A 25,193-nucleotide genomic window follows, 5' to 3' on the forward strand; every position below is an offset into this window, starting at 1 on the left:
TGCTCCGTTTCAGCCTGCCTTCTGCAAGAGAAAGCTGGGCCGCAGGGCTGCCTCCGTAGGTACTGCTCTAACACGGAGAGGGAAGGACAAAGAGGGAGGGAAGGAAGAAAGAAGGAAGGAAGGAAAGAAGGAAGGGACAATGGGAGAGGGAGGGAGGGAGAGAGAGAGGGAGGGAAAAAGAGAAAAATAGAGAGAGAGAAAGAGGGAGAGAAGGAGAAAGAAAGAGGGAGGGAAACAGAGGAAGAAGGAGAAATAGAGGGAAAGAGAAAAATAGAGAGGGAGAGAAAGAGGGAGAGAGAGAGAAGCAGAAAGAAAGGGAGGGAAATAGAGGGAGAGAGAGAAAGAGGGAGAGGGAAAGAGGGAGAGAAAGGGAGAGAGAGAGGAGAAAGAAAGAGGGAGGGAAATAGAGGAAGAGGGAGAAATAGAGGGAAAGAGAAAAATAGAGAGGGAGAAGGAGAAAGAAAGGGAGGGAAACAGGGAGAGATAGAAAGAGGGAGAAATAGAGGAAAAGAGAAAAATAGGGAAAGAAGGAAAGGGAAAGAGAGAAAGAAGGAGAGGAGAAAGAAAGAGGGAGGGGGAGAGAGGGAGAGAAAGAGAAGGAGAGAGAGAAATTAAATTAGTAACATGATTGTTAAGTGAATCTGGTTTCCCCACTAACTTTGCTTGTCAGAAGGTTGCAAAAGGCAATCACATGACCCTGGAACAATGTGACCATCATAAATATGAATCGATTGCCAAGCATCAGAATGTAAATCACATGTCCCTGGGGATGCTGCAACGGTCATAAGTGTGAAAAAATGGTCATAAGTCACTTTTTTCAGTGTCGTAACTTTGAACGGTCACTAAGTGAATCATTGTAAGTCGAGGACTACCTGTACTTTATCATTTTTTCCTTTTTTAGGGGGGGTGTCAAGTTTTTGACACGTTGCTGGGTGACATTGCCTTGTCCTAAAAGTGGTACAATGGATGAAAAGGTTGAAAAGCCCTGTTTTAGTATACTGGTACTATTTGGTTCAGAATATTTTTTTTCTTGTTTTCCTGCTCTAAAAACTGGGTGCGTCTTATGGTCAGGTGCGTCTTATGGTCCGAAAAATACGGTATATTGGCAAGATGTTAAAAGACAAATGGATTGACATGCATTTGGCTTTTAGGTATCATAGCAAATATAGAACAGATGTAAAAGCTATTTAAAAGTGGACACCCATGGAAAACCAAGTACAACAATTTAGAGAAGAAGCCTGAACCACAAACTCTTAATCACTTTACAGGCAGTTATTTTGTGAGTTTACAGAATCTATACTGTGTTCCATAGAAGATGGTTACCTTCAGGTACTTTGAGGGTCTTTTTGTTCTGCTCACACCAGCCAAGGGGATGCAAATCGGCTGTCATGACATCACACCAGAAATCAGCTTTGCGGTCTTCTCCATAACCATCATAGCGCAAAAGTAGTAACTGCCCACAAGTGGTGATGATTGTGGCAATCCAGTAAGTGTCAGGGCCAGGTTTGATAGCAACCTCCAATTTCATGCCTGGTGTAAATCCATTTTGTGGGCTAGTATCCACCTAAAAGGGGAAAGGGGGGAGAAATAATCAAGTAAGCAATTTTAATACTGTAACTTTATAAAATATTTGGCACAAGTTAGGGATTTCTGTTGATAACTGGGCAATATGGAAGGTAATGAATTAACATTTCTGGGTTAGTCAATTAAAATAATAATGGAAAAATACTACGATCAGATTCGGATACAGTTTTAAGGTTACGATGGTAATAATCTACATCAGACCAGGTATTTCTCCCCCCCCAAAAAAAAGATCAACAGAGCAATGCATTTAGAATTAGTTAATTCATGACAATCTAGAAGCGCAGATTACAAACTTTAGTGTATAAACCCCTATTTTTTGCTCCCAGGTTGTGCTACTGAAATCTACACAACTGATAATTACATCTATTTTTGTACTTATAAACACAAAAAAACCTAAGTGACCTTACCAAGAATCTCAAACAATAAAACTTTCAGGTTAAAAAAAAGAGCCCTGGCTTGATCCATGATATGATGCTAAAATACAGCAATAAACTATTTTTAATTATATCATACTGTGTCACATATCATAATGAAAGCAAATTACCCAATATGAGTAATCCAAATATCTGAATCATATTTGTTCAGTTTTTATTATAGGAATGATATATGTATCTCATAATAAGATACATAGATCTTCATTCCCATTCTATTCTGCAATACATAATTCTGACACTAAAAATAAACAAAAATTCTAAGATATTTTTTATATAAAGTGAATTCCGAATCACTGCTCTTCAAAACAACTCAGAATCATTCCCACTTCTATATTAATTACAACTCTGTACAGAACAATTCTTGACAACTCAAATGACAATAGTGTACATATAAAGTCTAATTAGGTTGCTTGTGAGTAGGAAAAATAATTTTGAAATCACTTTTATTGAATAAACTTTACTCATAGTTTTTAAAATTGAATAATGTTTTTATTGAATAAGCTTTACTCATACAAAAATGTATTTCAAATGGGAAATGAAGCAGAATTAGATTGTCTCACTCAGATACAAATGGAAAGTTACATAAATACACAGTCCTAGATGAGCAGATAAATCAAGGCAGAACTTGGGAGAAGGGATTCTAATTAATAATTAATAGACTAAGAAAAGTAAACAAACAATAGAATGCATGCAGGATTAAGAACAAGAATAAGACGTCTTAACTCGATACGTGTCTTACTATACAAATAAAAGTATGACTATTCCAGGAACCAATATATTCAAAGCTTTCTCTTTACTGTTCCAATAGCACCCTCTCATGGCAATCTAGTAAGACTACAGTAGTACAAGGTGATCCAATTTTACAATCCCATCTGTGACACTACAGAAATAAGTCCTACTAAATTCTTGGATCTTGCCTCCAGGTTCTCTGCATTCTCAACCTTTAATTAATGAAGTACGCTAGCTTATGACAGAAAAACTCTGTACTTGACCAAAGGCAGTTATAGTAACAAAATTATTGCGGGGGGGGGGGAGAAATTAAATTGATAAACTTTATACCAGAAGATAATGAAATCTATGTACTCAATTGTGAAATGGATGCACAAATATTATATATTTATACAATATACCCAATATTTTTCTCATTTTCATGTTCAATATTTTGTATTTTTATACCTGTTCATTCATGGAATAAACCTCTTTATGCAGAAAAGGAATAAGAAATAGTAAAACATGCATGAGATTGAAAAAGAGAGGGGAAAAATAGCTAAAACTAGCTTATACTAACATAATTAACTATACATCTCCAGGCCTTTATATCACTGGGGGGGGAGAGAAATCCTGATACCACTACATTCATTGCTTTTTATTCTTTGAACTTCTCTCCTTTCTCTTTTTGAGAATATCATAAGCTCTAGTTTCTCTGTCTTTCTCTTTCTCACAATTCATTCACTTTTCTTTTAATATATTGTTTCATTCGTTCATCACATTTATACAGCTGCCAATCTCACAAAACATGACTCTTGGCAGCATACAATAAAAACAGACCATAAAAAGAAAAAAGTATTCCATAATTCCATGACGTCCTCATTCATTCTTTCTGTATGACCAAAGACCTTCCATTCCTAGTTGTTACTCATTTTTGTGGGCAATCTACACTTGTTCAGCATCCATTCATTCCTCACATTATCCCTTTCCTTACTGCACACACTTCTTAAATACCCCACTGCAGTCAACTTGCATTTCTCTGTCCATACTCAATTCTCACTTTCATACTACTAAGTAAATTCTAAGCTGCACAAATTCACTTACTTGTTCTAATTTTTGTTGTTAATGTATACATTGCAGTAATTCATTCTATTTGCCATATAACTCCCCCTCCAAAAAACCCCATCTCTAATATAAGCTGCAAGCATTCTTATACATTTATCCATAGATCTGCAAAACAACCCAGCGGACATTATACATTGTTTTACCCCTGCTCAGCAGTGACTCATTCAATAGGCACTTCATTTATTCCTGCACATTCTTTACTTATGTATCTTAATTATTTGTTGCATTTAATAATGGGTCTTACATTTTATATTTGTATAAAACATTCTATAATTTAAGCCTATCAATAAATGTATAATAAACATTCTTACATCTATATATTTCTAAGTTACTTGCTGAACAAAAAATTCTGATTTATATACCTCCTGTCCAGCAGAAAGCTGGACTTCCCAAATTATCACATCTTGGTCGATATTGATCAAAATTCGGTCAAATGCCTCCCCAGAAATGTTTAACAGTTATTTTTTTCATTTATTCCTGATACCTTTCCTTCCTTTTGCTGAAGATAAAAATAATAGCATCCTACTAGTCATCTGGGACCAATGTATTCTTATGCATGCATTAAACATGTCACATAGCCATTTCCTAGGAAATCCACATCCGTATTTTAAAATCTCTTTAGTTATAGTGTCTATACATGTAGCCTTACTATTTTTTCAATATTCTCACAACATTTACGTTTAATTTTTCATAATTTCAGGGATCATTTTACTATTTATAGCATTTGTTCCATTCTTCAACTTAACACTTCTATTCAAATCTCAGTTCTAATTATTACTGTTGTTCATATAAGGTATTTTATGAAAACAGTAACATGTACGGATCTGTTTTCATATCCACAAGTTATTAGATCCTTCCCAAAGATCTAGGATAATTAGATATTGCCCTGATATATGTCCTGTCGTAACTAATAAAAAAAATTAATTGAGAAGTTGAGATTTTATCTATTCTTATTGTGTCCAAGTGATTTTTCAGATCTTTTGGTATGGCACTAATCACACTATTATTGGCACCACTAATACTTTTTTCACATTTGTTTGATCTCTATTTGGAGATCTTTATGCTTCCCAATTTTTTCTAGTGATTTCTCACTGATGTATCTCCAGCTATTGCAATGCCAATTATCCATACTTGTTTCTTTGTAATTAGTCACGTCTGGCTTGTTACAGGCTAAATATTTATCAGTTTGTATTTGGAAGAATCACCTTAATGACTTCACTCTTGATTACTTTTTCAGTGTTGTGATTCCAACAATTCTTTGCTGCTGGTAAGGTAAAGGTAAAGGTTCCCCCGCACATGCGTGCTAGTCGTTTCCGACTCTAGGGGCCGGTGCTCATCTCCGTTTCAAAGCCGAAGAGCCAGCGCTTGTCCGAGGACATCTCCGTGGTCATGTGGCCGGCATGACTAGACGCCAAAGGCGCACGGAACGCTGTTACCTTCCCACCGTAGTGGTAGGAAGTGGTGGGAAGTAGTGGTGGGAAGTTGCTGCTGGTAAGTTATCTTTATTGTTGTCATATTATTATTGTTGCAATATACACAACAATGTGAAATAACAACTGCCAGTTCTCTAGCTGTGCTGGCCTTCATACACACTGAGTTCTTCCCAAGAATCTAGAATGTCATAGCACACTCTTATAATATGTAACATAAAATAACATAGAATAACAGGATTGGAAAACACTTTAAAGTCTTCTCCCCCTGCTTGAACAGAAGACTTTATACCATTCCAGATAAGAGATTATCCAATCTCTTCTGGAAAACTTCCAGTGATGGATCACCTACAACTTCTAGAGGCAAACCATTCCACTGATTCAATTGTTCTCACTGTCAGAAAATTTATTCTTAATTTTAGGTTGGACCTCTCTTTAGTGATCTTCCACCTGTACTTCTTATCCTGCCCTCAAGATGATTTGGAGAATAGGTCAAACCCCTCTTCTCTATGACAGCCCCTTGAATACTGGAAAACTGCTATCATGTCTTCCCTAGTCCTTCTTTTCGTTAGACTAGAAAGACATAGTTCACTCAATCTTTCATTGTACGGATTAGCCTCCAGATCCCTTATCATTTTTGTTGTTCTTCTCCGTACTATTTCTAGTCAACATCGTTTTTGTACCGTGGTGACCAGAACTGCAGTATAAAGCAGTACTATGACTTCACGTGATCCTGATGCTATTCCTCCATTAATGCAGCCTATAACCTTATTGACTTTTTTGGCAGTTGCAGCGCACTGCTGGCTCTTATTTAACTGTTTGTCCACTAGGATATCTAGATCCCCCCCACAGTTACTACTGTAGAGGCAGATACCACCTATTCTATACCTGTGCATTTGGGGATTTTTTGCCTATTTTTGCCTTTACTTTTCTCACCATTGAAATGCATTTTGTTAGACAGGGCCCTGTGTTCTGATCTTGAGTTTATCTTCCAAAGCTATTCCCCTCAGCTTGGTGTCATCCCCTCATGTAGATCATTTATGACAGACACGTCAAACACAAGGCCTGGGGGCCAGATCCGGCCCGCGAAGTGGTTTCATGTGGCCCGCGAAGCGGTTCCTGGAAGCAGTGAGGGAACGGCCCCCACTGCCTTGGCCCTGGCCCAGAGACCCTCCTTCTGCTAGAGACCCTCAGATCTGCCCCACTCCTGCCCAGGCCCCCATAGGCACCCTTGATGCGAACGATGTAGAGCTGGCCACGCCCACCCAGTAGGCCATACGCACTCTAGCCACACCCACCCAGTAGGCCACGCCCACCCGGCCCCCTGAGGGCAACCGCAATGCTGATGCGGCCCTCAATGAAATTGAGTTTGACACCCCTGATTTATGAAGATGTTGAGGAGTACTGGGCCTAAGACAGAACCTGGAGGTACCTCACTGAATGCTTCCTTCCATATAGATGTAGTTCCATTGAGGACTACACACTGAGTATGGTTGGTCAGCCAACTATGAATCCATCTGGTGGTAATGTTAACTACTCCACATTTTTCTAACTTACTAAAAAATAGGTTGTGGTCTACTTTGTCAAATGCCCTACTGAAATCCAAGTGTAAGTTCTGTTTTTAATTAAATTTACTCCGCTGGAAGCTCCTAGTTCAGGGGTAGGCAACCTTGGCTCTTTTAAGACTCGTGGACTTCAGCTCCTAGAATTCCTGAGCCAGCCATGCTGTATCAGGAATTCTGGGAGTTGAAGTCCATGAGTCCTAAAAGAGCCAAAGTTGCCTACCCCTGTCTTAGTTTAACACTTTCTATCAATTTCCAAACCAATTTTTATTTCTACTAAAAATTTACATATATGATGCTTTTTACTGAATTTAAAAGAAAAATAGATATCTAAATTCAATTTTTACAGAATAATCTCATTTGTATTTGAAGTTTATCAACATATTAGTTAAATGTTAAGCATATTTGTCATAGGCACTAATTAATATACAATGGAACTTTATTAAGGTAAGCCCCCCCAAAGATACACAAATAAATATCAATTATTTATAGTAACAGAAACATTGTTTCAAATTGCCTTAAATCATTCCAGCAAGATTTAAATTCCTTAAACAATAGTTTGGTTATTGAGAAAGCAAATAATTGTAGTCAGACACTGTCTACACAGTTCTTCATGGTATAACAGACAGCCCATAGTTGTACTATATTCTAAAATGTCCCTAGAGATTCTAAGCTAGAATTAGTGTATTCCTTGTTGAAAGTTATATGCTTTCATTATTTGAAAATTTAAAAAAATTTCAAATTTTTCTCAAACATTATCACCCAGAATAATTTTTTTAGCACAAAAAATCCTGGAAAGTTTCACAGCATTCATATCATGCTGTAAACCTATTGTGAATGTTGAAGTCCCTATCCAATTATTTTGTTAGTAAATAAAATAAAGCAGTAACATACTTTTATCTGAAGCATTACATTTTAAAAAGTAGCGTCAATTTCCCATCGTCCTGTGCGCTCCCACAGGGAGGGCCTCCTCAGGGTACCGCCGGTCAAGGATTGCCGACGGGCGATCCACAGGGGGAGGGCGTTCTCTGTGGGCGCGCCTGCCCTATGGAATCAACTGCCAACGGAACTCCGGACTGCCCCCGACCTTCGTTCATTTCGCTGGGACCTAAAAACCTGGCTCTTTGAGCTATCTGGTCTGGACTGAGGGGTTTAATGTTTTTAAATTGTGATTTAATTTTTGCAGCTAGACTTAATTTAATTTAATTTTAATTTTATATTGGATTGTTTTTAACTTTTGCCTTGTAAACCGCCCTGAGTCCTTTGGGAATAGGGCGGTATATAAACCGAATAAAATAAATAAATAAATAAATAAATAAATAAATAAATAAATAAATAAATAAATAAATAAATAAATAATTTTCATGTTTTATCAGTTCACTTCTACTAAAAGGAAACAAAATAAAAAGGAATGACTGAGTGAGTAAGATGTTGTCAACGAGGCATGGAAGAAAGCCTTAAGATGATGAGTCAGCAAGCTCTTTGCAGACTATCTTCATGTGTTCTAACTGCAAAAGATCTCACTTTGCACCATAGAACAGGCCATTCTCACTTTAAAAATAATTTAAGTCAGCAATTCTTTGGATCTGTCTCTAGCACTAACTGAAACACAAGAGTCCCCCTTGCAAAGCAAAGAACAAAAATAAATGCACTCTATTACTGTTATTCCCCTGTAAATGGGACCTGTGAGGACATTACTAAAGCCCAAAAGTTACAGCAAAGAGCTTAAGGGACTGCACTTAGAATTCTCAAGGATCTGAAATGAAGAGCTTCTGCCCATTATGGGTACAAAGGGATCAGAGTTTAAAGAACACATACAGAGGACAACATTGACCAGATGTTTACTTACATGTCTAAATGAGCTGTGAGGTGCTGCTGTTGCTCCTGTATCTTCCAAGTAGTCATCCCAACTGAACTCTGCTTCTTCCACAACAGATCCTGCATCTACAATAATCCAGAAACAATGGGCAAATCTTAAATGGAAATATGTAATTGGTACGGTATTATCAATTTCTTCACTGTAGGTGTTTTCCCACTGCTTTGAAGACAAAGGAAATGTTCTATTGAAATTGTGTATATTAAAATGTCATATAACTACCAAATGATATAGGTAATATGCACTAGTGTCAATTAAACTATGTCACTTGTCTGTCAGATATCAAAAGGCAAACAATATGAATTACTAAAGCCCCTATGCTGATATAGTGGCCTAACTCCTAAGCCGTAATGAAGACTTTTTTTAAAAAAAAAAGATAGAATGTACCTTATTTCAAGGGTAATGAGGATGGAAATTATATGAAAAATGTTTTCCATTTTAAATTGATTGGAAAAGAGTAATAGATTTATGAAGTAGGCACTAAGCAATTTGCAGATATAAAAGGACAGCTGCTTTAAATTTCAAAAAGTACTTTTATGGATAAATTCTTGGGCAGTTTTATTCAAAAAGAAAAAAAGAAAAAAACCACAGGTGCAAAAACTGTATGACCACTAGAATGAAGCAAAAGGTCCATAAAAATCTCACATCTTGCTCTTCTCCTACCATCTAGTAATGGTACATGTTTTTACCTGATCAAAGTCTGATTTAAGTTCTCAATAATTGCTGGAAGAAATTCATTCAATTAATATGTATAGTGTGTTTTCACAAATGCTTAATTTTTATTAAACAGATAGTCCTCAAGTTATGACCATTTGTTCAAGCAACTGTTTGAAGTTATGGTGTTGTGATTCAGTTTCAAGTTATGATGGTGCTGAATGAATGGTACTTACACCCAGTGGTGGGATTCAAATATGTGAACAACCGGTTCTCTATGTGGATGCCGCTTCCGGAAGTCCATTCTGGGCCTGGGCAACAAAAAATTAGCTACCAGTTCTACTGAACTGGTGCGAACCGACTGAATCCCATCACTGCTTACACCAGCTCCCTTAAGTTACAGCAGTTCGTAGCACCCAAATGGTCACATAACCAAAATAAGGATGGTTGGCAGTTCATCTGTATTTATAACAGCAGCATCAAGAATATGGTGAAAATTAAGGTGTGAGTGGTGGAGCACAGAGGAGCAAAAGCCTTGAAGTGCAGGGGGCCAAAAGGGCAAAGAAGGAGGAGTTGAAAGGGAGGTAGTCCCTTACCTTGGAAGGACCAAACCCAGGCTGGGAGGGGCCAAGCCACAGGAGTGGGTCCCTGGCTGATGGACTTCAGTTAATGAAAGCAAAAGAACTGCTGGGATTGCCATTGTTAAGCAACATTTATTTATTTTTTATTTATTTTAATTCCATTTATATCCCGCCCTTCTCCAAAGACTCAGGGCGGCTTGGTCACGTGATCGCATCACACTGCTTTAGCAATGGAAATACCAATCTTAACTGCTGTAGAAACTTAAGGACTATCTGTATAGGGATATACATAATGTATCATTACTGAGTATGAGGAACCTGTGGCCTTCCAGATACTGATGAGCTATAATTCCCATTAGTTGTCACTAGTCACGTTACCCGAAGGCTACTAGAGCTGGCATTCAGCAAAATCTAGACAGATTAATAGGTTTACCTACCGATAGAAAAATCTAAAGTTATAACCACCTGTCAATATTTGGAAGGCACAGTGAAATAATTTGCTTAAACATTGTTCCACCCCCATATGCTTATTTAGTCAAAAAGGTATTACATCAAAATTTGGCAAAGTTTAAGTAAAGTAGGCTTTGGGCATTGACACAAAAAAGAGTATAAAGACGAGATGTAGAAAAAAATGTTCAGGTCTGATTATTGGTTCTTTTTGCAAAAGAATAAGAGTGTGGTAAGTTTTTATTAAGAATCTGATCTTTTATTCAGACCTAAAGTATTTTTTTAGCTTAAATATTGTAAGGCAGGCTTTAAAATGTAAGCGTTCAAAGACAGAAGAATCTGATATAGGAATACAGAATTCTCCAGGAAATAGTACAGGGCTAGATGCTGGCAATATTCAAAAGCAAAATGTGAGATATTTATTTCAAAGCATTTCTGTATTCTTGCAACCTACAATGTAATCATGTACACAAGATACACTGGAGGATTTAACAAAGGAGCAGGACAAGGTACGCCATAATCTTCAAAAATGTTGGAGCTGAGGACTGCCAGCAGTTAATCTGCTAACAAAGATACAACAGCTGAAACAGATGGGACTCATGGGAGGCAGAAGGAGGAGCTTACTTATGGCATAGCCTATATTCTTTTAAACTAATAATAGCATATTATTACAACCTACCTCTGGTACAAAGATGTTCTGACCTATTATCTTCAGAGATGGGAAAAATATATTTCATTTGTTCATGAATATAATACATGCTATGCAAAGCAAAGCAAAAGATACAACATAAATATATTCCAGAAACATATAGACCTCACTGTACTCTCCAAAGACTACATTTTGTGCATTCTGGACGAAAGTCCAAACTATGACTAGCAACAATGGACAGGACACACCTGACTGTTCCTCTACGCACTGTTAATATACTGGTTCAAGGCAGCTGCATTTCCCTTGCATGCTCATTCTTTCCTATCATCCTCTGATAGAAAAAACATGACTAGGTAGTTTCTTAGGGTGCAAATGGAATATAGCCTACGCTAGGTTGTGATTTAGGACTTAGACCAAGATGGGAGACATATAAGTTCAAGTCCATCTTAAGCCATGAAGACATATCAAGTAACTTTGGGCCTTACTGGGTCCTCACAAGGATAAAATAGAATATTAAAGTTCTGTACTACAGGGGTTCAATAGCTGTTCTGCGCTAGAGGACAGCAAAAAAGAATTTTCTTCCATCTAGAGGTTGTCCAGATTTTTCTGCCAATATTTGGCAACCCAAATGAACTATATATGAAGTCTTGAAGAAAAAATAGGATATAAAACAGTTGGTTTAGGTAAGGGCTAAGGTCCTACATTGGTTCAGAGTAACTCTGTATCTTGAATTCTTTTCTATCCTTTTCTGATTTTATCTCTTATCTTGGATTTCAATTAGGTTCTCCTATAAGGTAAAGGTAAAGGTTCCCCCGCACATGCGTGCAAGTCGTTTCCAACTCTAGGGGCCGGTGCTCATCTCCGTTTCAAAGCCGAAGAGCCAGTGTTTGTCCAAGGACGTCTCCGTGGTCATGTGGCCGGCATGACTAGATGCCAAAGGTGCACAGAACGCTGTTACCTTCCCACCATAGTGGTCCCTATTTTTCTACTTGCATTTTTCGCGTGCTTTCAAACTGCTAGGTTGGCAGAAGCTGGGACGAGTAACAGGCGCTCACTCTGCTACGCGGCACTCGGGATTCGACCCGCCAAACTGCCGACCTTCTGATCGACAAGCTCAGCGTCCTAACCCACTGAGCCACCGCATCCCTTTAGGTTCTCCTATATTAATATATTAATGTAAGCAATTTTTGCCAGCATTCCGATTTCCCCTAAAGATGTTCAGTTCCCAATATTCCTGAATAGTTCTTCAAGCAGTACAGCTGAGGAGGTTGACAAGCAAGGTGAATCAACCCATGATGCTCCTGAGTCTTTTCTGCCCCTCAAATTAGGAAAATCTCAGTGGAGCTTATTGTTTAATTATTTTGTTTAAGGGATACAAAAATATGAGTGGGCACATGCCTGCTCCTGCTTGAATGCCCACCACTACTTCCTGATCCCTTAATCTTAATAGTAGATCTCTGAAGCTTTCTTTTGAATGTGAGTCTACAATTCCATCTGTCATGTTTCCTCAATAGTTCCTTTGGTTGCTAGGCAAAAATATTTCTATTCTCAATGGGACAGGAATGCTTGAGGATATAGTATTGTGCAGCTTTTCCTTTCTTCTTTTAATGTGCTGAGCTCATGAAAGAATTTATAAATATAGTATAAGGGAATTCAAAGCCGTCCTTGTAGGAATGGGAAATATTACTAATGGGTTCTTGGCTGTTATGTTATATTGAACCTGATGGAGACCCCTGTGATGTCATCTTGTGTCTTGTGAATATAGTGACAAAAATGTGCTAGGGTTATAACTCTAATTTCCCTAGATCCATTCAAGATTAGTAGGCATGTGACAGTCACTAGAACAATTTCCACTGCAGTTTTTCCAATGCCTTTGCAGACATTACAGGCATTTCTGAGTCATTTTTATTTTTTCTATTTTTTCCCTTTCCAGGATCAGTATATACTGCATATAATGACCATTCTGATAGCAACCTAACTCTAATTATAAAACAACATAAGCATGACTGCAGGACTGCTCTGTTAGTATATAACCAGAACTTTTGTACTGTTCCATAACTGCAACTTTACATTTAATGTTGCTGCTGAATTGCTGACAGAATGACCATTATATTCAAAGTAAACTGAATTTGGAAAGGGAACATATTCTCTCTCTCTCTCTCTCTCTGTGTGTGTGTGTGTGTATAAACAGATAAGAAAACCAGTGTTAGATTTATAATTCAAAACCATGTCTTAGTAAGAAAGTAACTTCATATTAGCATTGATGCTTCAACAATAAATACCTGAATTAACTAATGTTTCAAAACAGAAGAATGTAGCATTATATCTCAATGCATTCCATTTCACAGAAAGTGAGATAGGGAGGGTAATCAAAATCCAAGATTAATTTAAGTTGCCAGTATTTTAGTCCTTAATGTATGAAAGATTACATCCAAGATCTCAAATTATTGTGACATTGTTCATTTTTATCAATACTGTATATTTATTTCTTAAAGGAAAATATCATACATGCTCAAAATGGGAACTCAAAATGAAAAAAATTCAAAATGTCAAGGTACCAAAAATGAAATCATAATATTAATTCCAAATGTTTTTAAATAGTTTATAGTTTAGTTTAGTTTTTAAATTCTCAAATCTGATAAATTACAAAATATAAGTATAATATGGTATAACATACCATATGTGGCATTTAATTAAGCATTGAGAAGTTCTGTATTAAAAAATAACTTCTGTAAAGAAGAATCCTAAATTCTATTTTTATGTAGTCCAGACTTGTATAAAGAAATTGTAGCAATGACTTATTCTGGGATCAAGTGATTCTAAATACGCTGAGTTGGCATAATTTCCATCTCCAGAACTATAATACCTGTCTCATGCTGCTGTTCTCCATTCATTTCCACAGCAATCTGGTAATACTTTGGGAACAGGAAGTAGAAAAACTCAACCCAGTCACTGTCTCGATCTCATCAGCATCCCAGTATCTGCTTCTTCAAGCTTTGCGTTGAAACAAAAACTGTGAAGAAAATTTAGAGGCACATTTTTATCCTTAACTCTAGAGCTACGTTCTTCTTTCTTTCATTTTTGTATAATTAGAACAAGCTAAGTCAGCACTTCTACTTGATTCTACCACAAAATCTACTTTTTTCAAATACAGAGGTGATTTTGTTACAGAAATCTACAATGCTACAGACTATTATAAACAGGAGAGTAAAACAATACAGGTTCACTTTCACGCAACTTCTTAAGTCCATCAGAAATAAAGAGTCCCTAATTTTTTGTACCTCAACTAATTCCAAATAAGTAACATAAAAAGATATTCTTTATATGAGAAACTTCTGTCACAGTTTAAATATCTGCAAAGTTTGCAAACAATTATAAATGTATTAAAATTGTTACACCATCAAGTAGGAATGCTCTATTAGCAATAGATAAATTGGCTGAGTAACTAGAAATAGATTGCACTATTCAATAAATACATCTTTTGATTGAATCTTTAGATGTTAAAGGGCATAACATTCTCATTAAAGAGCCACATACAATGGTGGGCACAATAGCGATATATGCTTGTTAACTAGGTCTGCTGTATATTGTATGAAACATCCATTGTTTTGACCTCAGAACCCAAAAGACTGCCAGAAAGGTTACATCAGCAACTGTTATTGTGATAGTTGGCAAAATGCTCTAGGAATCACATTATGTAATACTAGAAACATACTATTCCTTAAAAACAAGGCAATTATATTGATGATAAGGGGAAAAATACAAAATCACATTAGGACAATATACATATTATAATTTATATACTAATTACAGTTATTATGCCAAATGAAAAGTAGCAATTACTAGCAATAGTAGTATAATACACATATTAATAAAATTTTGGATTATCTACCTTTCTTAGTATGCCACAGTATACTGTCAGATAATAGTTTACTTTACCTTTGGAAAAAATAGCTGAATAATTTAATTCTTGTGAAATCTCATCTTCTGAATTACCTTTTGGTTCTGCAAGATCTTTTAATACACCACATTAACTAAATTCACCTTGTAAACCAGGTAAAACTTTCAACATCTCCCAATACATTTCATGGCCTAAGTTATTAGTAATTTTCTGTACAAAGATGGGAGAAATTTTGGCCCTCTAGAAGTCCTAATATTACCTTCCATCAAGGGCAATAGTTAGGCATCATGAACATTAGTCCAACAATTTCTAGGTTGCCATGTTTCGTGCAAATATTTTAAAGCCCTAAATTATTTGCAGCCAGAACCTTAGAGGCTACTTCCACAGGAAACTAAAGGTTGTCATGATTTGTCATAGCAGAAAAAAATGATGAATGACTGGAGGAACAAGGCTTTTCTACCTACGCTTGAATTCCTATCAGAGGAAAACCAATTAATCCATCCCATTCCTTCTCTTTACAAAAAAAAGTATTTTAAAAGCCTTTTTTGTTTTTATTTTGATACTATAGTATTGCTACTCTTGGATTTTCCTTGCTGCTACATGTGTTCTTTTACCCTGTTAATTTGGCTTTATATTCATATACTACTCGGGGCAGAACAGAAATATGATATGAATATTTTCACACAAGTGGGTGCCTCTTTTAAGTCAATGGGTACATCTTGGAAGCTGTGCTCCAAAACAGAGCAGGAACCAATGAAAGAAAGGTTTTCAAGTCAGTTTCAGTTTCAGTTTTATTAAATTTTTATACCGCCCTTCTCCCGAAGGACTCAGGGCGGTGAACAGGGCATATCATAAAACTACAAAAATACAAAAGTTAAAAAAGAATTAAATTATTGCCCACAGTAAAAACAATAGAAAATATATATAAATATTAAAACCCTAAATAACTCCCCATCAGGCCAGGCCAGCTTGTTCAAATAAATGGGTCTTTAACCCGCGCCGGAAGGAGCGGAGATCCGGTGCCATCCGGAGCTCAACCGGCAGCTGATTCCACAAAGCCGGAGCGCCCACAGAGAAGGCCCTCCCCCTGGGGGCCACCAGCCGACATTCTCTGACTGGAGGCACCCTGAGGAGGCCCTCTCTGTGGGAACGCACAGGGCGGAGGGGAGTCGACGCCGGCAGCAGGTGGTCCCCGAGGTATTCCGGACCCATGCCATGTAAGGACTTAAAAACCATCACTAAGACCTTGAACCTCACCCGGAAGACAACTGGTAACCAATGCAGCTCGCGGAGCAAAGGTGTAACATGGGAGTACCGGGAAACTCCCAAGACAACTCTCGCGGCCGCATTCTGTACCAGTTGGAGCCTCCGAGTGGTCTTCAAGGGAAGCCCCATGTAGAGAGCATTGCAATAGTCAAGACGAGAGGTCACGAGCGCATGAGTGACCGTACACAGGGCATCCCGGTCTAGATAGGGCCGCAACTGACGCACCAGGCGAACCTGTGCGAAAGCCCCCCTAGTCACGGCTACTACATGATCTTCTAAGGTAAGCCGTGCATCTAGGAGGACTCCCAAGTTGCGAGCCCTATCTATGGGGGGTAAAGACTCACCCCCCATAGAAAGTGATGGAACATTTTGAATGTCCCGGGATGCCGGAATGTACAGCCACTCAGTCTTGTCAGGGTTGAGTTGAAGTCTGTTCCTCCCCATCCAGACCCGAACCGCCTCCAGGCAACGGGACATCACAGCGAGGGCATCACTGGGGTGGTTTGGGGTCGAAATGAAAAGTTGGGTATCATCAGCATATTGATGATACCCAACTCCAAAACCACGAATGATCTCACCCAGCGGTTTCATGTAGATGTTGAACAGGAGAGGCGAGAGAACCGAACCCTGAGGAACTCCACAAACGCGAGACCTAGGGGCCGATCTCTGCCCCCCTGCCAACACCGACTGCGAACGTCCCAGGAGATAGGAGGAGAACCACCGAAGAACTGTGCCTCCCACTCCCAATCCCCTGAGACGCCGCAGCAGGATACCATGGTCGATGGTATCGAAAGCCGCCGAGAGGTCTAATAGGACTAGGACAGAGGAATATCCCCTATCCCGGGCCCTCCAGAGATCATTCACCAGAGCGACCAATGCCGTCTCCGTGCTGTACCCGGGCCTGAAACCCGATTGGTACGGGTCCAGATAATCCGCTTCATCCAGGACCAGAGGGAGCTGATGCGCCACCACACTCTCAACAACCTTCGCAAGAAAGCGAAGGTTGGAGACTGGACGAAAGTTGTTCAAGACAGCTGGGTCCAAGGCAGGCTTGTTGAGGAGGTCTCACCACCGCCTCCTTCAAGACGGTGGGGAAATTACCCTCACTCAAAGAAGCAGATATCACCGCCTGGAACCAGCCTCGTGTCCTCTCCCTGGCTGCATAAACCACCAGGAAGGGCACGGATCCAATAAACATGTGGTGGAGCTCAGCCTCCCCATAATCCTGTCCACTTCATCAGGGGTCACAGAATCAAACTCCTCCCAAATAACATTGACAAGACCTCCCGTGTCCTGATCGCCAGACTCTGCCCAGCTGGAGTCCAAACCGGTCCGAATCCGAGCGATTTTATCCGACAGATGTTGACTAAATTCCTCGGCACGACCCTGCAAGGGATCCTCCCTCACCTCCTGATTAAGGAGGGAGCGAGTCACCCTAAACAGGGCGGCCGGGCGATTATCTGCGGACGCGATGAGGGCAGAGAAGTAATTGCACCTCGCTGTCCTCATCGCTGCGAGATAAGACCTAATATAGGTTCTTAACCGCAACCGGTCGGATTCGGATCGGCTGGACCTCCAGCAGCTCTCTAGGCCCCGTTTCCGACGCTTCATCTCCCGGAGCTCCGCGGAGAACCATGGAGCTCGATGGGATCTGCACCGGGTCAGGGGCCGCAAGGGTACAACTCGGTCCAGTGCCTCAGTGGCTGCCCTTTCCCAGGCTTCCACTAAGGCATCCGCCGAGCTGTGAGCGACGGAGGCAGGTGGGGATCCCAGCGCTGCCTGGAACCCGTCAGGGTCCATTAAGCGTCTGGGGCGGTACCATCTAGTTGGTTCCGCATCCCCACGGTGGGGGGTGGCAAGACGGAAGACCAGCCGCAGGAGGTGATGATCGGTCCATGACAGGGGCATAATAAATGGAGAGCCCCCACCAAGATCATCCAACCACCGTCCAGATAAAAAAACCAAGTCAAGGGTGTGGCCTCCCTCATGAGTTGGTTCAGAAATTACCTGCGTCAGGTCCATGGCCGTCATGGAAGCCATGAACTCCCGGGCTAACTCAGATGACCCTCCCAGGGATGGTAGATTGAAGTCACCCAAAACTAGAAGTTTTGGGAACTCAATCACCAAACCGGAGAGGACATCGAGTAGCTCGGGCAGGGCTGCCGCTGTGTGACTAGGCGAAACGTACACCAGCAGCAAGCCCAACTGCGCCCCCGAACCAAACCTCAAAAAGAGAGACTCACACCCGACTATCTGAGGAACGGTGGTCTCCCGCGGACATAAGGTCTCCCTAATAACTACCGCCACTCCCCCACCCCTACCTTGAGCCCGAGGCCGGTGTAGCGCTTGGAAACCTGGTGGGCAAAGGTCAACCAAAGGGACCCCACCCTCTGGACCCAACCAGGTCTCGGTGATACAAGCCAGGTCCGCATGCTCACCCTCCACCAGATCCCGCACAAGGGGAGCCTTATTAACCACGGACCTGGCATTCAGGTACACCAGCCGGAGCTCAGGAGGCTGCACATCCTCGCTCCCGGCACCTCGGGGAAGAACCAGTCCTGCAAGATTTAATTTTTTTGACAAAATGTCCCCCTTAAATTGTTCCTCCCCCAAGCTCCCCCTCCAGGGTCTATACATTTCTGGATCCAGAAGGGATCTAATAGATATTACATATCCTCAGGCCTCATCTATTTCAGACTTTCAACAGAGAGCTTAAATTCATGTTAGAATCTATGTTCAAATCAGTTCAAAAGAGGGACATTGCAATATAATTTTCTTAAAGGCTAAGGTAATGCCAAATAGAACTTTGTCTAACAGAGGAATATCAGCAAGCCAATACATTAAGGCAAAATGAAGAGACTGTAGCATCATCAAAGCAGCCTGGTTTATCTGCAATGAGCATATATGGGAAAAGCTTCAAGTACTGTCCACCCCACATTTATTCAGCAAAGGAATAGGTGTAGTGAACACACAGATAAAGTAATGTTGATTCAAATCCAGCTGTGTGTTCATCCAGGCTCCTCAAACCCCAGCATTCAATAGTTACATTTAAAAAAATGGTTGAAGCTTATCAGCAATTGAAAATACCTTTCCTCAGTTGTAGAACTATCAGCACCTTTTAACTTATAGTGCTGATGGCAAAAATTCAACAGATGTTTTCAGTCCTGGACAGGTTGCTTCCATCACTGCTGCCACAGCTAAGGTGAGGAATATCAATCTGCCTTGACTTTTTCTGTTTGAATTTAACACTTTAATTGCTGATATACTAATCTTAATTGAATTTAAACTTATCGGTCTTGAATGACACCCTGGATTTTAAAGTACAAAAATGTGGTAAGGCTTAACTAAATATGTTTTTAAAGTTCTAATCCTTGAATTTATATGCAGGCAACCTTTCCTACAGATTTCTGAAGTAGGCTAATCAAAAGGCAAATATGGAAAATAATTGCACTAGCAGATAAAAAAATAACTTCTCCCTATTAGAGAGCACACTGGATTTAAAAGTAGAAAAATGCAGTAAAGCTTAGCTAAATATATATTTTAAGGTTCTAATGTCAGCCTGATATGCATCTGTGAACACAACAAATTCATGAAATTAAAGGTTTATTCATGATAAAGTATGACTAGAGGTGACTGAATAATTAACCTAATAAAAATTATATATCCTAATCTAGGTAGGAAAAAATAAGGAAATATTTAGAATGCATGTTAGCATGCTCGCTCTTGTAGAGTAAAAATATAATTACCAATTACTATGAGCTACAACAAAGATAAAACTGCAAAGTGGGTGAATTTATAGTCTATTGCAGTTCACTACTTGGCAATATGCTAATGTTCTAAAAGCCAAAATAACTAAGGATTTAAAATATAAAATGGATTTTTCTTTTAACATGTTAAAAAAACCTAATGCAACCTTTTTGTGGTTAATTTCAACAGCTTTGTAGCTTTACATCTTTCATCAGCAGGTATTTCCTATAGCTGAATTAAAGGAACAAATCATGTTTTATACAGAAACTTGGGGAATGAAGAAAATGTGGGAGCCAATTCCTGTTACAATATTTTGTTTATTCCCATTTTACTTACTATAGCTCCCTAACATAAATTAGTGGATAACAGGATAATGTCACAATAAAATTATAAATATTGTATGTTTATAGAGTTGTTTATAGAGTACCGGTAGTTTATAGACTATGGCAATTAGAGTTTACATTAGTTTACTTTTAATAAAATGGTTACATGGTTTTGATAATTTCATATGTTATAAACTAATAGTTAATATAAGAGTAATATGGGCCCTATTTAGGAAAGAGAAATGAAATGAGCAATGTAAACAATATTTAGACTAAATAAATATCTGGAAAAGATTCTAACTTATAACATGGTGCTTTTTATAAAATGTCTGAATACAGCTGTTTTAACACAGAAAAATAAAACAAATTTGTTAACAATGTGATATTTTTAATGTTAGACTATCATTTTAGATCTCTTTTGACTCACTGATTTAAATAAATGGAGAAAGAAAATAATCAGGATTCTGCAGAGATTGCTATTTATAACTGGGCAAAAGCTAACATTGGTTCATGGCAGCTTTCTTAAATTTTATGTTGGATGTTCTTTCTGGATTTTCACCGACTCCAAGGCCTGGATGATACAGAAGATTTCTTTTCCCCAAACACTGCCACCTAGCCAGCTTCCCAATCCCACAACTATTGGTTAAAGGACAAAAAGATATACCAGATAAAATAAGGCAAATTAGTATGATATTGCCACATCAAATATGACTTTGCCACAGTGAGACAATGGCATCCAGAGACAGAACAGCAAGTACACAAGACACTTTAGTTTAAAGTTGTGTTTACTTGCCAACTAAATGACTTCAGTCTATTCTGGATTCAATTTTCAGCAGCTAACCCACATCTGCTCTTTGATCACAGTCAAACACTGTGACCACAGAGATTGAAGGGCCAAGGTCAAAAAAGAGCAAGAACATTAGAACAAATGGAAGATAGCTGCTTTGAATTGTGGCAAAAGTTCATCCCGTTACCTCAAATGTATTGAACAAGAATAGATATCAAGCAGAATCCTAATACCTTGAAGAGATGAGATATCCCTAAATTAATACTAATAGGAAGAAATAGATAAGGAATCCTTCATCAGTATTTATCAAATCTGTGTATGCTAAACATCTCCCCCCTATCCTCATACATCACAGCACTCAGATTTATCAAAATTAGCAGCAGTGGACAGAAACAGTAGAGAAATATTACAGAAACACTGACATTTTTAAAGAGATGGAGCCCTAAAGTAAGGGATAATATGAAAGAGATAAGAAGTACATCCTCTGTTTTAATTTCTGAAGTTTTAAGAAGCCTAAGACTCTAATTGACTCCTCACAACCATCATTCCTGTAGAAAGCAGTCAGATAGGTTCAGGAGCACACTGACTTACAATCAGAATTCCCTAAAGAGAAAGTAGAACATTCAGTGACAGTTGATAGGGGCAGCAATGGGGGAGGGGCACCTGACCATTAGCCTTGGGGTCCAAAGGGCAAGTGGACAGAATATAAACAAATAAATAAATGTGGCTTTCTTGCCTTGATATTTATATTTAAACCTAAGCTATTTATCAAGCCTCTTATCAGTATAAATCAGTGACTAAGAGCCTCCAATTTACTTAGTCCCTAAAGTGGACACATCTTCATTTATTGAAATCATATTTTAAAATATGTTTAACACTGCCTTTTCTTTGTAAGCCTAGGTATTGTGGAATAAAATATCTGGCTAAAAATGTATGAAGCTGCCACATGTTGCAGATTTACTAAGACATTATTTCAATTTGTATTTCCCCTTTCCACTCACAGGACATTTTCATAGGTTCCATACTCCCTGATAATGATTAAACTTTTTCTCCAGTTTTTCCCATTATCACTTAAACTAATTTAATACTGGGAAATGAGAATATTCTGGATTCACTATGAATTTCCAGATACCGGTACTTTTGACCAAAAATTAATGATTTTTTTTCTGTCTCTTTAATATGAAACAATATGTTTACTACTATACAAGTTCCCACATACTACCTCTCAAATTCTGCTGTTTTTTTCCTTCTGTCCATACCAGGCTACCAATGCCGCTTGGGGTGTGTGTGAAAGCCCTAATAAGCAGGCATATACATAGAATGAAGGCTACTGCTAAGCTTGTAAGCCGCCCTGAGTCTTCGGAGAAGGGCGGGATATAAATGGAATTAAAATAAAAAATAAATAAATAATATACAATCCCATGTGCCAAAACATTGTACAATCCAAACAATTTTCCTCAGTTTGCTAAAGTATAGCAGGTAACCAGCTTCATATACACCTAATGGAAAAAATTCTTTCAGTTCTGTGTTTGTCATGATAGGAAAATCTGTGTACATGTATGAATTAAAAAGATGTGTAGCTACAAAAATACAATAGTGTGCTCTTATATAAGTGTGCAAAAATCATAAAGTACAAATGTTCACAATCTACAAACACTTTCAGCTGGCCTGCTAATATTTACCTGCTTATGATGCTGTTAAATGTTCAGCTCTAGTTGTTGGTTGACACGATATTCATACAAAAATTCAAGCAGAAACATGATGCCAGGGTAATCACAGATATAGGACAACATAAATTAAAATTGATCAAAAGGTCAAATATGAAAATCAATAATTAGTACAAAATATTGTGTATTATTGTATTTATGATAGTGATTTTATTATGTAAGGGAATAAAAATACCATATGGATTGAAAGCTTTCTATGAAACTTTAAGTTATTAATTGTATATACTTATGCATTCCTGTATATGGTAGTTAAATATATACAAGATACCTGCTTCATAGCAGAAAACTGCTATATATTATTAAAGAAATGGTACACTAAAATATTTATTTCAAAATTAAAATTAAAAAATATTTGTTACCTAGGAAAGTTTCAAAAGAAACAACTAGAAAGCAGCAATGACAAACCACTTCCATAAAGTAAAACTGCCAAGAAATCTGCATGCATTTAGTAGAAATACTTTAAGTACTTTCTTAATTTTTTTAAACAAAAACATGTACACATGCAGAAAATACCAATCTTTTTCATTCATGGAATGAAATAAAGGTGTAACAAATCAACATCATTCTATGGAAGAAAAATATTTACTACACCTTTTGTTTTAAATGCATCCTTGCCCGTTTCAGCAATCACCATTATTCATATTTAAATCCAACGCAAGACTGAAATATCTGACCATGTTGACAACTAAAATGAATGACTACATTTTCAAAAGGTTGACAATTTCAAGTACGGTAACTTATACTGATTTTGTTTACCATTCTACTGTGAAATTTTAAGCATTAATTTAGATCCTTATCTACAGAAGTTAAATGTTAATAGTCTACTGTTATTTTTTAAACACTGAGGAGGAACAATATTAAGAACATTTATGACTCATTTCCACATTTCAGTATTTCAAATAGATATTTCTGAACAAAAAATGTTCTCCAAATGATAGCTTCATCTCTGTACATGTTTATTCCAAGTAATATAGAACTCATGTAATCTTGCTGCTCTGAAATACTGAAACATTGGAAAAAATTATACAGGAAAAAAATCAAGGGGAACTCATTAGCAAGCCATTCATTACTTATTGTATAATAAGAACAAGGAAGAACAAATGCTAAACAAAACTCTGTTATATAATGCTTAAAGTAAATGCCCTTTGAGCATTTAATGGGAATGGCAGCTCTAAACAAGTAATGCCTTCTGCCTTTATTATCATTCCACATATTGTATATAAGAAATGACTCAGTGAGAAATCAAAATTGCAAAAACACAAAGACAGCAGTCTGTTTCACTACAAGCAGATGATAACAGGCTATAAACTGTGAGAGAGCAGTGATCATAGGAAAGCTTTGCAAAAACTGAAAAAATATTTTTAAAAACCTGTTTATTTATCTGAAAAGCAAAAGCTGAAAGATGCTAGGGAAAAGGGCCAAACAGTTGACAGGAATTCAGCCTGTTGAATGAAAATAATGTTTCAATTCCAGAAAACCTGAGCTTGATTTGATCTTATTTAGTTGTATCATCTCTACAGAATCACCAGAACCAAAGATTAAGTTCTTGGCTTTCACTGATGCACCAATTTCACCCAGAAGAGAATAAAGTAATATCTGTAATGACGGAAGATCAAAAGAATCTTTGCAAACAAAATGCCTAATATTTGCAGCTAGTAGTCCTGTAATTGATTTAGAGATGCCCACAACTGCATGTAGGCATCACCATATACCTATGTTGCAAAGGGGATAATAGGGAAGTATAGACTGCAGACAGCTCCAGGCTGCATCCCAGCTGATGTGCATATCTCCCAAATCCCAACTGTGCATTGTGCAAAGGTGTGCATCTTGCGTGCTGATTGGTTGATCCAACTTCCTGTTCTGTGCTTTGCTGTTTGAACACCCTAGCCCAGGGGTAGGCAACCTCGGCTCTTTTATGACTCATGGACTTCAACTCCCAGAATTCCTGAGTCAGCATAGCTGACTCAGGAATTCTGGGAGTTGAAGTCCATGAGTCATAAAAGAGCCGAGGTTGCCTACCCCTGCCCTAGCCAGAACAAACATTTGCAGACATATAAATGAAAACAGCTATGCAACTGTCTCTGAATAACAGACACATATGTTCCCTGATTACAGTGAAGGAGAAATTTAATCCAAGCTTAAATTTAACCCAGATCTGATTTTGACTTGATCATTTATGAAAGGTGGAAACACATGCACAGGACCATGCATAGGTAACAACTAGGTTAAAATAATTTCACATGTATGTTAATTAAGACAAGAATATACTAAATATGGACTTCCGGTTTGCCATCGCAGCTGCCACGGATGCTGGTAGGAGAGTTCTGTCTTCTGCGTTCAGTTTCTTTCTGCTGGGGGACCTTGGAAAGGGTTGAAAGGAGGGGATTCCCAC

General features: G+C 38.3%; 1 protein-coding gene across 2 annotated transcripts in view; it reads right to left on the minus strand.

The window, feature by feature from the left end:
* The window catches only part of SFMBT1 (Scm like with four mbt domains 1), a 110,331-nt gene that overhangs the window by 33,320 nt on the left and 51,818 nt on the right, over window positions 1-25,193 (minus strand). Inside the window, exons 1-4 of one of the 2 annotated variants that reach the window (XM_081316830.1) lie at window positions 22,757-22,966; window positions 13,917-14,063; window positions 8,693-8,787; window positions 1,324-1,564 (exon numbers count right to left, since the gene is read on the minus strand). In XM_081316830.1, coding sequence (XP_081172956.1) covers window positions 1,324-1,564; window positions 8,693-8,787; window positions 13,917-13,944 — 364 coding nt within the window. In that variant the 5' untranslated portion in view covers window positions 13,945-14,063; window positions 22,757-22,966. Of the gene's footprint in view, window positions 1-1,323; window positions 1,565-8,692; window positions 8,788-13,916; window positions 14,064-22,756; window positions 22,967-25,193 lie in introns of those variants that run through there. The other variant, XM_081316829.1, reaches the window with a different exon arrangement.

The sequence above is a fragment of the Vipera berus genome (genome assembly GCF_964194415.1).
Source record: "Vipera berus genome assembly, chromosome: 2".
Lineage (NCBI taxonomy): Eukaryota > Metazoa > Chordata > Lepidosauria > Squamata > Viperidae > Vipera > Vipera berus.